Raw genomic sequence first — 15889 nt, 5'->3', positions numbered from 1 at the left:
ACCGTAGGCTTTTTGCCTTCTTTTAGCAGCGTTTTCCTCCTGAGGACACCTTGAATAGTGACGGCTCCCGGATATAAGTGTACGGCCAGATCTTCGGATTCGGCAGAACTGGAATAATGAAAAAAGGCCAAAGAGAGTGTTTTTTTCCTGCAGTATTTATCGAGTAGGCACTTCAGGAAAATGCAATTACTCTGAATTTTTAAAATGTCATTTTGTGCAGAATGAGAAGATAATGACAATTTATAAAGGTCCATTGATCTGAAATTTATTAGCTGTCATAAAAGATAATCAGGAAGTTATTAAAGTCAGGTGATTGACATGTTCTTTCGATCACATGTGATACAGAAATGCAGTGATTTACTTTAGTAAAGATTAAAAAGTAAGGATTTAAGTCTTTTCTCTTCTGTACATGCGACACTGCATCTCTGCTGTCAACTTTATTTCCATGAAATACTTTAAGTCCTGGTAGGAAAGATGAGGGTTCTGTTTGTTAAAAGTACTTAAGCATAAAAAACTTGAAATAAAAATAGCAGCAGCTCAGAAAACAAAAAGAAAACCCATGCTTAACTTAATCCTAAAGAAGGCAGGAACAACAGCGTAAGAATTAAAAATATCAACTCCCCAGCTTTCTGTGGTAACTGAGAGACAGTGAGAGGCTGTCCGTGTGATAATCGGCCAGCAGCTCTCCAAGAAAGAACTCGAAAGCAGATTTCCTCTTCACGTAAAGAAAACAATCACAAGATAACCAGGCATTTAACTACCTTCGCCCAGTGATTTAAGGCTCTGCATTTAAAGCGAGAATGATTCCACGGTAGTGAAAACACAGACACTGGCCATCCTTTGGTGATCTGGCATGAGCCGCAGAACTCCGAAAAATCCAAGAAAACTGGAATCGATACCAGTTTGTGCCTTTAAGATTATTTAGGCGTCTTCGAAAGTAACTCAAAATATCTGGCCAACACCAGAAACTTCAACAGACGGTTTCATATTCGGGGAGGTAGAGACGAGAAGGCCAGACACCACCAAACCGACAAAGGGTTTACTTTGGAGGTGTGCAGTTCTGTTTCCTGGTGTGCTGGCTGATTAGGTGCCAACACTGACTTCCGGTTCCCGATCCCCTCCCCGACCCGAGTCTGCATTCGGCATCGTGCAGAGACTCAGTTCAACTAAGACGAACGTGAGTTTGAACATTACTGAATCAAACAAGACCGTTCTACATTCAGGATCTACAGCTGATCGGAAAAGACATAAAAAAAAAAAAATAAATAAAGTTTCAGCCAAGTAAATGCTTCGACTGCAGCCTTGGAATAACAAGCAGGTTTGGGGACTGCTGGAGCCAAGCAGCGCTGCAGTTCTGAGAACGACCCATGCAGTTGCAGAGTCCCTGACTTCGGGATTATCTTTCAAACGTGACATGAAGCTGCAGTCCTTCAGGGTTAGGTGTGTGGGAGGGAGAGAGGGGTTCCCAAGTATCTCTAGGTTTCATCTGAGAAGTCAGATTTCCCCAGGCATCTTTTACTTTCCAATCAATTAGGTGAGAGAGAGCAGAAACGATGGGAACCCATACCCACGGAAGCCGATCACCAACACCAGAGGGGAAGTGTGTGACCCCTGAACGCAGGGGGTGGTACCTGCTGGCCTTCAGGTGGCTCCGATAGCCATTTCGTGCCACTCTTGTCACCGGGCCCAGAGAATGGTATAATCTGCTCCTGTCGGAGTCCAGTATAAATTGTATACATTACATATACTTTCACCCACACGAGCATCAGCAACACCTAGAACAGCACAGCCACTGTGGACAGCTTTCCACACACCATCAACAGACAGTGGATGACTGTCTCTAATTTTGAAGCACACAGCCTAGGTTTACAAATTTTTTTCCCTACTGTTGACTCTAGAAATACTATTCTAGGTGTTTTGTCCCTACCTACCACACATTTGTACATTCATGCTGTGTCTCAAATCTGTGAAAATAACTTGAAAGCTATCTATAATTAAGTAACAGGGAAGACTGAAAAATATTTGAGAAATCCTTGTTTCTCTTCCAGTTCTTGGATTCGTTTCAGGATGGCTGGATTCACAGAAGCAACTCATTTTCACTGTCCCCAGGAAGACCCCTCAAAGAACTGTTGCTTGTAGATGCAAAATGAACATGGCCTAACCACGTTCTTGCCCGCTGGATCTTTCGTTGACTTTACTTTTCCTTTTGCTGCTGTGCTGGGGATTCCACCTTGGGCCTCACAGCTGTGAGCCCCCACACTGCGGCCCCATCTCCATTCGACCTCTCTAGCTTTTACATAAAGGACAACCAAAGAGTTCCACTGAGGCACAGACATAGACACAGGTATTCTTTCACTCCCACAGCAATTGCAATGAATGAGTGATAAAGTCAATAAAGGATGAACATGCATAGTTAATATGCCTACATAAAATGGTAAAGAATATTTCTAAGGGCGGAGCGATAGTACAGCAGGTAGGGCGTCTGCCTTGCACACAGCTGACCCGGGTTCGATTCTCGGCATCCCATAGGGTCCCCTGAGGACCGCCAGGAGTAAGTCCTGAGATGTAGAGCCAAGAGTAACTCCTGAGCATTGTTGGGTGTGACCCAAATAGCAAAAAAAAAAAAAAGGATTTCTCAAAGGACACACACACACACACACACACACACACACACACACACACACACGATACTTCCTTTGCCTGGGAAAAGCCAGTAAGGTAGCCCTGTTAATAAATGTACATGAACAGAAAGTATCTCTTTAAATATCAACAGAAGGACAAAAAAATGGTATATTTATCCAGAGTACAATTTTGAGGTTTGATATCCAGATGGTATTTTAAATCTTAGGCTTTTGCTTTTGGTTTACTCTTTCCTACTTCATGTATGAATCTCACTGAACAGCACGAATTTACACTCAAAATGTCACTGATGTCACTGACGTAAACCTGGCAAAAGGACAGCAGCTATTTTTAGCTACAAATGTCTGCAAAGCAAACAAAACATTTGTTCTAAAAGAAAGCATTGTTTTGAGATGTGAAGGAACATCATTAAAACGCGTCTCATAAGCAGCCCCCAGGGGTGAGCAAAAATGATTAGCACAGCACCATCCTGATTACTCATTTTTTTGTTCTGTTCTGTGGCCACACCTGGGTGTGCTTAGAGCTTACTTCTGGCAGGGTTTGGGGGACCATACTGGGTGCTGGGGATTGAACCTGGGTCTGCTGCATACAGTTGAGTGCTCGACCTACTGTACCATTGCTCCCAGGGTTCTGGCCCTATTTACTCATGTAAAAAAAAAAAGGGGAGAGGGTTTGGCACATCTGGTGATGTTCAGAGGTTACTCCTGGCTCTGTGCTCCGGGATCACTCGTGGCAGGCTCAGGAGACCATCTGGGGTGCTAGGGATGGAAACTGGGTTGGTCATGCACAACGCAAGCGCCCTCCCTGCTGTACTAACTCTCCTGCCCCAAATCCCATAGTTTTTGTGTAAGATTTTAATAGCCTCTCAAACCAACACTCGGTGGCATTATGCTCTTCTAAGAACTAAAGCAATCTGTATAAATTCAGAGTCTGTCAGAGGTAAACTCTTGAGTTTTTCCTGATTCAGGAAAAAAGAGATGACAGGGAAAGCTGAAAGGTAAATAATCTGTAAAAACAAGTCAAGGATCTCCCTAACTAGTGAACAAAACTGGGGAACACTGACAATTTGGAGCAGAAAGCATCAATGTTACTTTGAAAAGAACAAGGCGTAACAAACAAAATCTTAATCACAGAAAGATGAAGGCTTTATGAAATTTCACCAAGAACGAGGACTCATTTTCAGCCAACCAGCGGGAAATTAAGCAATCCAAATATGGCTTAACTCCAATGTATAGATAGGATAACCACTCCCTATCGAGTGACTAGTATGAGGTTAGAGAACTAAATATTTTCAACTCCACCAGTATTGACATTTAAGATTCGAGGGGTCGGCTGTACTTAATTATATCAATCATTTCTATCCCGAACAATCTCTTGGAGATACGTAGACTTAGACTTGATGTTGCATACTCTGACACAACCTAAAGCCAAAGCCGTGGGCAAGTTCTCTTACCTCTCAAAGGCAGGCCAGGAGGTCTCTTCACTTAGCTCAGAGCCATCACTGCTTCCTAAAATTAAGAGTCATTCGTATTTTTAGACACCAGAGCTACAGATGGAATCTAATACTTACAAGCTTCTCCGGGCTAGAGGATGTGTCAGTAACTGAGGGTGCAGTGGAGTTCGTTCCCTGGTACCCCCCCCACACACACTTCCCACATGTGGCACATGACCCCATAGCATCGCAGCTAGGAAGTGGCTGAGCAGCCTACCACGAGCTCATCCTCAAGACACTGAAACACACCGAAACAAGAGAACATTTCCCCCCGCCCCCAAAATTCTCTGTGCTTAAAAAAACTTGGGGCTGGAGCAACAGCACAGTGGGGAGAGCGTTTAAAGCCCCAGTTCTCAAATCTCCGAACACCCCAACCTGTTGCACCCCCGGCTCATCCTTTCTACCATGCCAAGAACACCCCCATCTAGTTGCGGGCTTAGTCCAAACCCCAGTCAGACCTAACTGCCTCCTTCGCAGTCCCTTGTGCAAGCCACATGCAGACACCCCTGAAGCACCTACACTCCTTTCTCGTTGGTCCCCCGAGGCCCCCATGATGGAGACTGATGCTAAAAGCATTCTTAAAAACGTCTGAGTTCTAAGGGCCGGAGTGATAGCACAGCGGGGAGGGCGTTGGCCTTGCACCTGGCCGACCCAGGTTTGATCCCTGGCATCCCATAGGGTCCCCCAAGCACCGCTAGGAGTAATTCTGAGTGCAGAGCCAGGAGGAACCTCTGTGCAACCCCGGGTGTGACCCAAAAAAGAAAAAAAAAAGTCTGAGTTCTGAACTTTGGGGTTACAAGTGTGGAGCTGCCCGCTTGGGCTGAGAAAGGGCTCCGGACCTGAGTGGGGTCAGGGGGCCGCGGGGCGTCTCACCGATGGAGATGCCGCTGGACAGTGTAGAGCTCTCCGCGTGGCCCCTGGATGGGGCGTGGGGCTCCATGACGCTGTCGTCCAACAGGTGTCTGGGTCCTGCATTGGGGAACGTCGCACTCTTAAACTCGGCCGTGTTCATTTTATGAATGAAACTGCAAAAGAGAGAGAGGCAGGTGGGGCACGCCCATCAGATGCTCTCATCTAAAGACGCAGGAGGCTGGGGCTGGAGCGACAGCACAGCGGGGAGGGCTTCTGTCTTTCACACAGCCAAAACGAGTTCGATTCCCAGCATCCCATATGGTCCCCTGAGCACTGCCAGGAGTGATTCCTGAGTGCAGAGCCAGGAGGAACCCCTGGGCATCGCCGGGTGTGACCCCCCAAAAAGCAAGACTAAATAAATAAAGACACAGGAGGGAAAGATTTACCAGCTCTCCTGAACCTACTTCTGAACTCTTCTACTAACCAACACATTTTCCACCATCAAAGCTTCTACCTGGAAGCATAGGGGCAGACTGTTCCAGGAAACCAGTTCGCAGGCACCTGGTATGTAACATGCTGTGTTACATACTTTGACATGGTTTAACACACTGCCAGCCGGTGTGTGGCCCTGTGGCACACACCTGGATGTGGCTTGATTAACTCAAACAGCAGCACCAGCATCAATGTGTGAACTGCATCAAAGACATGGAGCCCAGGACTGGGGCAATAGCACAGTGGCCAATCCGGGTTTGATCCCCAGCATCCCACAGGGTCCCCTGAGCACCGCCAGGAGTGATTCCTGAGCGCAGAGCCAGGAGGAACCCCTGTGCATCACCGGGTGTGACCAAAAAGCAAAAAAAGACATGGATCCCACTAAAAATTTTAACTTTGCAGAGAAACACTATTATATCCACAAAAATTGTGTCACAGTCACAGGTTCCATTTTTAGATACTAATCTCAGCCTGGAAGGTAACTTTTGAGCGCCTCTGTTTTTGCACACAGATGGCCAGACTTGGATCCCAGAACCACGCGTTTCTCTAAGCACTGCCCAGTGAGTGATCATCGAGCACTACTGCATGTGCCGTACCCTGCCCGCCCCTCACAACAAAAATCCCACAAAAAATTCCTCACAATCTTTTATTAGGTTTTTGGGTCAAATCAGCATTGCTCAGGGGTTGCTCCTGGCGAGTTTGAGGGACAAGATGGGGTGCCAGGAACAAACCTGGAATGGCTGCATGCCAAGGCAAAATGCCCTACTGGCTGTTCTATCACTCCAGCCCACAAATCTCCTGAAATTTAACAAAAATGCTTCTTTTTCATTGCAGCTAGGAATAAAGCAAAATTTAAAGACCCATGTTTGTAGCAGTTAAAAAAAACAACGACCTTGACGTCTGATTTATGATAATCATCTGACCCATAAGTCAAAGGCATTGTAAACTATAAAGCTCATTTCCAAATTAAGATTAAGGTAGAAACAAGCTTTTGGGCATACAATGCTTTACTGGAGTGCAAAATATGCAAAAACACCTCTAACGCTTAGTAAGTTGGGGGGCGGGGGGATACGAGGGGAAACCCTGCCAGTGACTAGACGAGAAAGGAGAAGGCTGACTTGTAGCCCAAGCTGTGGCACTTCCTGTGTCCGTGGGGGATGAGGTTCCGTGGGGAGGGTGGCGTGGCGGGGAGCAAGGCTGCTTCGGCGGTGGCACTCTTGCGTCCGCTCTGCGGGGACGCGCCGACGTCGGGACCTAGGGGCCAAGCGGAAAGAAAGTTGACAACGGCGCGTTTTGGGAGCCCATCAGTCTCGACGTGAGCAGAGTCTGTTTTCTGAAGCTATGGAATGTGGTCTTAGTTCACGGACGGATGGAACCCGAGAAACATTAGTTTGTGAGATGAGCTTTCGAGTGGTTCAGAACAGAATCATTTGGGGCTTAATGCCAAGGTCTATTTTGATTTTTTTTTTTTTGGAAAAGGTGCTGATTAGCGACTTCTTGAAGCATGGCACTGCTGCTGTCCGGTGCCTCTCACGCTGTGTGCTGTACATTTCATACGGAACATCCCCTTTATAACGCTACCAAAGTCAGCAATTCTGAGGGCTGGGGTACGATCCCAGGATGGAGGGCATGCTCTGGGTTTTACCATGGGCTCTGCAGGGTCCCTCCAACAGCTGGGATGGCTGATGGCTGAGCATCGCTTATGGGGGGGAGGCGCAAAGAAGACAGGAGCATCTATAACCATTTGTATTTTCAGTGCTCTCAGTCTAGTATTAGAGCAAAAAATATATATATATATACTTTTCATTGCTATTGTTGTGGGGCACGGCAGAGCCTGGCAAGCTCCCTGTGGCGTATTCGATACGCCAAAACAGTAACATTAATGGACCTCACTCCCCTGACCCTGAAAGAGCTCCCAATACGCCACTGGGCTACGCTAGCATGCGACAGGGACGAATGGAGTCGTTACTGGTGCCCGCTCGAGCAAATCGATGATCAACGGGATGACAAGTGACATTGTTGTGGGGTCACTCCAGGGAGTGCTGGGGGGGGGGTAGGATGTATCAGGGATGGCGCCCCGCTTTCACCAACTCACTCACATCCCTGACCCTGTCACTAAAATTTAAAGACATCAAGTCAATAAAACTATCTCCTACAGTGATTCAAATCAGCACATTTTTTTTTCCACGCAAAGGAGAAATCAGTGTAAAGCACCTTCCTAGCTGAGGGGAGTGTTCGTTCCTTCCTGCTTCCGGACCGTTCCTGGCCATCTCCACAGAGCTCCTGCAGATGCCTGAGTTTCATCCCCACCACCAACTGGGCCTCCAAACCATTCTGGGGCGTGTTCATGCAGGATACGCCCTCCAACCTAGGGCAGAGTCTTCTCATGCACTCCCCTTGGATTTTCTCATTTTCTTCTCCTTTGAGGCTACCTCTCAGCACTACTGGGGACTAGAGGTGCTGTAAGGGGGCCCTGGGCACAGCTGGCAGGGACAGAACTGGGGGCCTGTGTGCTGCAGAGCTGCAGCTCTGCCTGAATTCATCTTTCTTTCTTTTGCTTTTTGGGCCACACTCGGCGATGCTCAGGCGTTACTCCTGGCTCTGCACTCAGGAATTACTCCTGGTGATGCTCGGGGAACCATAAGGGATGCTGGGAACTGAACCGGGGTTGGCCGGGTGCAAGGCAAACGCCCTCCCCACTGTGCTTTCGCTCCAGCCCCTGGATCTGACTTTCTTGGTTAGACTTGACTGCTTGCTGGTATATCACCAACAAACTACAAGTAAGCACTCTCAAATAAATTTTTTAAAAAAGCATCGATCTATTATCAAAAAGATGTTTTCGAACACAGCGAAGAGCGTGGCAAGCATTTATCTCCTTTGAAGTACATTCCTGATGAGTTTGTCTGGGTACTGGGTGATGAGCGAGAAGCATCACTCACCAACTAAGTCTTCCCTGGAAGCAGCAGAACGAGGGGTACTGGTTCCTGGTTCTATCTTTAGTGACAGTCTGAACAGCAAAGAAAAACAACACACACATAAAGATTAAGATCTGATACAACATCAAAATCACACTTTCTCATCAAAGCCAAAAGGATTTATATAAAATAATCCCAGCACTCGGTAACATTCTTTGTGCATTAGTTGGCTTTACAGTTAGTCTAAAAAATATTAGAGAAAATAAAAACTCATGCTTAAAAATAGATAATTCTCCCCAAACTACCCGACACTGTCAAATAATTTAAAAAAAATCAATGGATGGTATTTGCTGAATGACTAAAAGACAATCAAACTTGGTATCATACTGTAGTTGACCCTTAACTTACATTCAGCAACTTTCATATATTATTAACTCTATTATAAAAACTCTTCCTAAACCTTCAGTAGGTGATTTGAGGGCATCTGTAAACACTGAAATTAAAAACCACCTCATTTAAAACCGTCACTGTCACTGTCCTCCCGTTGTTCATCGATTTGCTCGAGCGGGCCCAGTAACATTGTGAGACTTGTTACTGTGTTTGGCATATCGAATACGTCATGAGGAGCTTGCCAGGCTCTGCCGTGCAGGCGAGATACTCTTGGTAGCTTGCCCGGCTCTCCAAGAGGGGCAGAGGAATCAAATTTGGGTCAGCCATGTCAGTTGCATGCAAGGTAAATGCCCTACCCCTCTGTGCTATCGCTCCATTTAAAACTAGATACCTAAAACACAAGCAACCATCCAAGAATGGGTACGAATAAAAGGTTGTTTGCAAAACTCTTTCTAAATGACTGCGCTGGGTCAAAGTTTATTATTGGTAGAAACTTCCATCTAGGATAATCTGCAGTTTCCAGTTTCACAGAAAAAGTGATGATTCTTTTTTTATTTTTAAATTTCATTTTTAATAAAGTTCACAATAATTTATTAGAGTGATGAGTTTTGTGGGCAGAAATGATTGGAAGAGATATTTAAGATAGGATATTAAAACAGCTGGGGATGGCACTTTTGGTGTTGTCCAAACCCATATGGGGACCACATGGGGTGCTGGAGGCTGTGTTGTATACCTCAGAACACCAAGGGTGGCCTACCTGGTTTCAGCTTCCAGCACCCCATATGGTCCCCAAGCCCACCGGAAGTGATCCCGGAGTGCAGAGCCAGGAGTAACCCTCAGGCATTGCCCGGGTGTGATTCAAAATGCAAAAAACAAAAACAAAAACAAAACCCCCAAAAAGCCCAATCGTATTTTCGTATTTGAAGAGCCAACCTACTTGTAATTATCATCTTCCACAAACTTCTGCAGCTCCTCTATATACTGCACAGAATTCAGGTACTTCTGGACATGAGGCAACATGGGGATGTCTGGGGAAAACATAAAAATTCATTATGATTAACAATAAACCAATAAGGTACATCTTCACTAAGGAAATAGACTTCAAGGTAAATTAAGGCTTATCAGCAGCAAAATTTAAATGAAATCCAGAAGGACATTACTGAAAGAACTTCTGTTTAATGTAAAACTGAAGGCAGTTTGGAGAATTACAATTAGATGCTGCTTGTATAGACTTTAATAAAAGCTCCACTTAGAAGATATACCTGAAGATTTTAACTGGAAATGAAACTCACAAAGCCTTCATGGTGATTTCCACTAAAATCTCATGTGAGTGCGTAATATAAAAGGTGGTTCCTTTGGAGGCATTCTTTCTTTTTTGGGGGGAAGGGACACATACATGGCACTGCTTGGGGGACCAGACATGGTGTAGGCACTGAACCTGGATCAGCTGTGTGCAAGGCAAGCACCCAAATCGCTGTACCAGCTCTCTGGCCCACGAGGCATTCCACTGTGCTCAGGAGCCACCAGTGTCGGAGACTGAACTCAGGCTTGCTTCATGCACAGTCCACTGAGCTCTCTCTCCAGCCCCCCCCCTTGTTTTTTTGCTTTTTGGGTCCTGCCTGGTGATTCTCAGGGGTTCCTCCTGGCTCTGCACTCAGGAATCACTCCTGGCAGTACTTGGGGAACCCTATGGGATGCTGGGAATCGAACCTGTGAAAGGCAAACGTCCTACCTGCTGTGCTAATTGTTCTAGCTCCAGGCATTGCCTTTTAAACCCTGACATTATACATCTCCACAGCCTATCTTTCTATACTCCCTACTCCCTATCCACCAAAGGATCACTGGGTTTCTGGGCCATGCCCAGTGGCTTTCTGCACTGCTCCTGGCAGTGCTCAGGGTTTGTGCTCTGTCCTTTGAGTTGCTCCCAGGCCCAGCATGGAAATGTTTTACAAAACGGTGAAAAACTATTTTCAAATCATCTGAGCTCACTCAAGTGCTTTTTCTGTGGCTCCCTACTATGCACCTCAGGCAACAACCAGCATTTCCTCAACATCAGCTTCAAGAACTTTGGCCTGTGGGGGTGTGGTGCCACCAGCAGGTCAACCTGTACCTGCAGGGTGAGTGCATCAGCAGCCTGATGGTGCCTTCAGGCTTTCTGAAACCCTGAAATTGCCACTGTGCCTTTGGCCAGACCCAACAACTTGGGACCAAGTGCAAGAAATTAAAAAGTTAGGTATGTGGGAGCCAGGCCCATAAACCACTTCCGTCTGGCTCAGCTATACAAATTCACTTACTGGCTTTTTTTCAGAGGCCCGTAAATAAATCTGGAAAGGGATCAAAAGCCACAGTTAATCTTGGACCTGTGCATGGCAGAACAGACCAGGGTAAATCGGAGGAGGACAGGTCAGCCTGGAGCCTGCCCAAGCAGAGCCCCTGACAGCCACTTGCTTCCACAATGCAAAATCGCAGCCGTACCCCTGGCCTGATTCCACCTTCTCAGGACGGACCTCACCAAGACATAATATGCTGAAAATTCAGGTATGTGGATTTTGTGACTGAAATCTCCAGGCTTTCTTAGGGTCAGGATGGGCTACCTCCCCCTACTTCCCTATACTTCTAGAAGTCTTGGCATTCACATGGACACCCTAAAGCTGCCACCCCAATTAAAAAGCTACTCCAGTCCTGATAAAAATACAGAATGCCCTGAACAAACACCACGACCTCTTAGCACCTGTACTGCAAACCATAATGCACAGAAAGAAAAAGGAGAGAGAGAGCGCAGGAAATGAAGTGCCTCCCCTAGGCGGAGTCTGGGGGTGTGGGGGTGGGGCATTAAGGGGTGGATGGCAGGGAAACAGGGGACATCAGTGGTGGGAAATGTGTACTGGTGCTGGATCACTGTGTGACGGAAACCCAATTATGAACAGCTTTGTAATGATTATCTTGTGACCAATTAAAAAAATTAAAAATAATGTGGAGTTCATGCCCACTTCAATAAGTTTAATCAATGGCTGAATAAATAGCAATACTCCTACATTAAAAAAAAAAAAAAAAACAAAGAAAACTTTGGCCTACTTGCTTACGATCAATGTCTCAGCTCTACTCCTGGAACTGAGAAATCTCACACCTACTTGCCCTGACGGAGCAGGGAAACCAAGTGGGATGAAGAGAAGGAAAATACTTTTATCAGCACAACTCCATGAAAAGGGTAGAAAAGGGGCTGGAGCGACAGCACAGCGGGTAGGGCATTTGCCTTGCACGCGGCTGACCCAGGTTCGATTCCCAGCATCCCATAGGGTCCTCCGAGTACCGCCAGGAGTGATCCCTGAGTGCGGAGCCAGGAGTCAGCCCTGAGCATCGCTGGGCGTGACCCAAAAAGCAAAAAAAAAAAAAAAAAAAAGAAAGAAAAGGGTAGAAAAAACATGTTAGATGTGTCTTAAGAAGTAGGATCTGAAGCAGGTGCTCCCTGCTGACCTGGGCAGTGAGGAAAGTTTTGAGAAACTGCAGTTCCTGCAAAGTCACTGGCTCAGGTCGGAGGGGCCAGACGCCAGCAGAGGGTGGCTGGGCCGGTCCCCCGAGACTCACCGTAGTCACAGGACTGCTGTAGATCGGAAATGATCCGGAGGATGTTATTCATTAAATTGGATCGCTGCTCATTTTCTAGAATGCTGCCAGTTGACGGGTATGCTGAGTCGATGTACGTTAAATCTGACAAATAGATACCTGGAATGAAAGGAGCATGATGAGAACTGCAGCTCGGAATAGAGGACACAAAGGGGGAGATGGCTCTCTCGCTTTGCCCGGCATCCTCAGAATACACATGTTATTCTACGCTGCTTTGCCCAGACACACTCTTTTTATTTTTTGCTTTTTGGGTCACACCCGGCAATGCACAGGGGTTCCTCCTGGCTCTGCACTCAGGAATTACCCCTGGCGGTGCTCAGGGGACCATATGGGATGCTGGGAATCGAACCCAGGTTGGCCGTGTGCAAGGCAACAGCCCTACCTGCTGTGCTATTGCTCCAGCCCCCAGACGTCACTCTTGAAGCCTACATTTTGGTGAAGGTAGAGTGAGACGCGTGAATTAGATTTTCTGGAAATATCTTTTTTTTTGGGGGGGGGGGCAACACCTGGTGATACTCAGGGGTATTACTCCTGGCTTTGTGCTCAGGAATTACTCCTTGCAGTGCTTGGGGGACCATATAGGACCATATGGGATGCCAGGGATCGGACCCTGGTCAGCTGCGTGCAAGGCAAACACCCTTCCTTCTGTCCTATCGCTCCAGTCCCCTTGACTGTCTTTTTACAACGCCTTTCTGGGTATGACCAGGGGCTAGAGTTGGATGCTCTGATTCCTGCAGAAGCCCTGACTCTCCGTGCTCCCGCAGATGCTGCTGGTCCTCTCCACCACCAGCTCCTCATCACTCTGTCGCGTTGTGGTTCCAGAGGCCTGGTACAGGCACTAAGGGACTAGCAAAAATCGGTTACTCCCTCTTACTTGCCTCTACCCAGTGCCTAGAGCTGACAATTATCAAAGGAGCCCTAATGACTGCAAAGTGTCTCCTTCATAGAAAGAGCTGTTTGAATGGCAAGAGCATAGCCAGGAGTGATCCCTGAGTGCAGAGCCAGGAAGAACCCCTGACTACTGCTGGGTGTGGCCCCAAAACGAAATAAAAAAAAAAAACCTGAAAGTCAACAACTGGATTTCTGAATTAGTTCCTGTGATACAAGTTCACCCCCACCCCACAAGAGGTATTTTGTTTCTCTGTCCTACTGAAAGACTATACTACACCGCGTACCCTGACGGGTCTTCTGAACGCGCAGCAAGGGTACTGCCTGTGACCACACACACAGAGAATGTGTAAGAAAGGAAACTGCAGTCAGAGATGAAAAGACGCTTCCCTACTTGAACATCGGATCTGTCCACTGGCGAGCCTCCTGGACCCATTTCGGCCCATCCAGATACACCTTATTGGCGCAGGGGTCAGTGGTTCTCCCAAAAAGCCAAGAAAGGGATTCAGAAGCATTCGAGTAGAGGCGGATACCTGAGGCTCGCGGTCCCTGGAGGACATGGGCAGTGCATCTGCTCTGTGCCCGCGTCCTTTACAATGTCACCGATTCACGACACCACTCTACCAACCCCCCAGTGGCTCCCCTTCCGTACTTCTGTCTTCAAGACCATTAGCTCGCTGAAGCACAGCAATGCGTTTCCTTCACAAACTCTCCACGTTTCCTCCAAGGCCAGTGCGCTGAGAAGGGTGGAACGGGCCTTGCAGCGGGCTTCAGTCTTGGGGATCCCAATGGGTCTACAGCTTCAGCTCTGGTCCCTGGGCAGACTATTCCTCCTCGTCTCCAAGGCTAAAGTGGGGTTCTCTGCAGCCCCCCGGCTGCCTCTGCACTCAGCCATTGCTGAGAAAACCTCCCCTTCAAATAGGATCCCCTTCACCCTAACTATCATTCAAGAGAAACAGAATGAATGATTTTCTTAAAGACTTTTTACTGAATCACTGTGAGACAGACCCTTCCAAAGCTGTTCGTGATTAGTTTTCGGTCATACAGTGCTCCAACCCCCAGCCCTCCACCGGGTACGTTTCCCAGTACCAGTGTGCCTGGGTTCCCTCCCATCACCCCCACCCTGCCTCCATGGCAGGTCTCTCTCGTGCTTTCTCTCCACATGCAGAGTTCAGGAGTGTCAGGAAAATCATGAAAGACTGAAACAGGGAGCGGAGCCAGAGAGAGGATGTGTGTGTGTGTGTGGGGGGGGGGGGGGGGCGCGCAATGTGAGCCAGTTCAAGCCCCAGCAACGCATATGCCCCCTCCAACCCCCTCACCCCCAAAAAACCCTTTGAGCACTACTGGGGCGTTGGGGGGGGGGGCGCGTATCCTTTGAGTCCTAAGAGGGTAAGGAGCTAGACGCTGGGACTAAAAGTCTTCCCGTGTGCGGACCGACAGACGCCCAGTTTCTGTGTTCCCGACGCCAGGCTGTTCGCGCTGCCTGAGTCACCTCTTGTGACGATTCCAGTAGCTTCTGATTCCCATATCAACGCGGTACCTGGCAAGTACTTGACTCACATTTGTGATTTATCACTTCCTTATCTGGGGGGGTCGGGGAGGCGTGGGGCCACACCTGGCAGCGCCCAGGGCTGATTCCTGGCTCTGAGTGCAGGGGCTGAACCCAGCTTGGCGACATGCCAGGCGAACGCCCTACCCCTTGGACTGTCATTCCTGCCGCAGTTTCTCATTCTTTTCCTTCCTTAATAATGAGATCGAGCAGTCAAATTTTTTTTTTTTTTTTTTTGCTTTTTGGGTCACACCCGGCGATGCACAGGGGTTACTCCTGGCTCTGCACTCTGGGATTACCCTTGGCGGTGCCCAGGGGACCATATGGGATACTGGGAATCGAACCCGGGTCGGCCGCGTGCAAGGCAAACGCCCTACTCACTGTGCTATTGCTTCAGCCCCGAGCAGTCAAAATTTCTACGGACGTTTTTCCATCCTTTTCCCCATCTGGGTTTTTTTTCCCCACACCCCGTGCAGCCACTGCAGAATCTTATTCTCACACAGGCCTCCACGACCCTCCTCCTCCTCCCTGTGAACATCTCCGGGTCTCCTGCTGCTTAACGCCGGCAGACTAGTCCCTCCCGTCTAGCCCCTAAGTCCCCCTGGTTTAAAGAAACACCCTCTGCATCTTCGCCGCTCCCTGGGAATCAAATCAAAAATCAATCTCGCCAATTCTGTCAGCCCTCTGCGCAAAATTCCTGGACTGTCTCACTCCTGGGAGCTTCAGCCATCCCTGAATGCAGATGACCCTCAGTCTCTGGAGAAACGAGCTGCCCCTCATTTGGAATCCAACGAATCCAACCAATCCCTGTTTGTCCCCCAGGTTCTCCGGTTTCCATCCTTAACTCATGAGATGCCTAAATGGCGAGGCGCCTTAAGAAGCCCCGGGAGAGCCAGAGGGCGCTGGCCATGCACGCAGCACCCCACAGGGTCCCCCAAGCCAACCAGGAGTTACCCATGAGCGCAGATCCAGGAGTCAGACCTGGAGTTCCACTGGGTATGGTCAAAAAACCAAAAACAGAAACAAAAGCGTTGAGAGCGAGTGATG

General features: G+C 48.0%; 2 protein-coding genes across 3 annotated transcripts in view; both read right to left on the bottom strand.

The window, feature by feature from the left end:
* FAM20B (FAM20B glycosaminoglycan xylosylkinase) overlaps positions 1–15889 on the bottom strand; it is a 209886-nt gene that overhangs the window by 76422 nt on the left and 117575 nt on the right. The gene's annotated exons all lie outside the window — the stretch shown is intronic.
* Positions 1–15889, bottom strand: part of RALGPS2 (Ral GEF with PH domain and SH3 binding motif 2) — a 79453-nt gene that overhangs the window by 10046 nt on the left and 53518 nt on the right. The window contains exons 8-15 of one of the 2 annotated variants that reach the window (XM_056107317.1): positions 12367–12504; positions 9719–9809; positions 8416–8483; positions 6595–6730; positions 5006–5157; positions 4094–4148; positions 1632–1709; positions 3–108 (exon numbers count right to left, since the gene is read on the bottom strand). In XM_056107317.1, coding sequence (XP_055963292.1) covers positions 3–108; positions 1632–1709; positions 4094–4148; positions 5006–5157; positions 6595–6730; positions 8416–8483; positions 9719–9809; positions 12367–12504 — 824 coding nt within the window. The remainder of the gene's footprint in view (positions 1–2; positions 109–1631; positions 1710–4093; positions 4149–5005; positions 5158–6594; positions 6731–8415; positions 8484–9718; positions 9810–12366; positions 12505–15889) is intronic. The other variant, XM_056107318.1, reaches the window with a different exon arrangement.

The sequence above is a fragment of the Sorex fumeus genome, unplaced genomic scaffold, assembly GCF_029834395.1.
Source record: "Sorex fumeus unplaced genomic scaffold, SorFum_2.1 ptg000161l, whole genome shotgun sequence".
NCBI lineage: Eukaryota > Metazoa > Chordata > Mammalia > Eulipotyphla > Soricidae > Sorex > Sorex fumeus.
The sequence above is the reverse complement of the archived record's forward strand: the minus strand, read 5'-3'. Positions and strand labels throughout refer to the sequence as shown.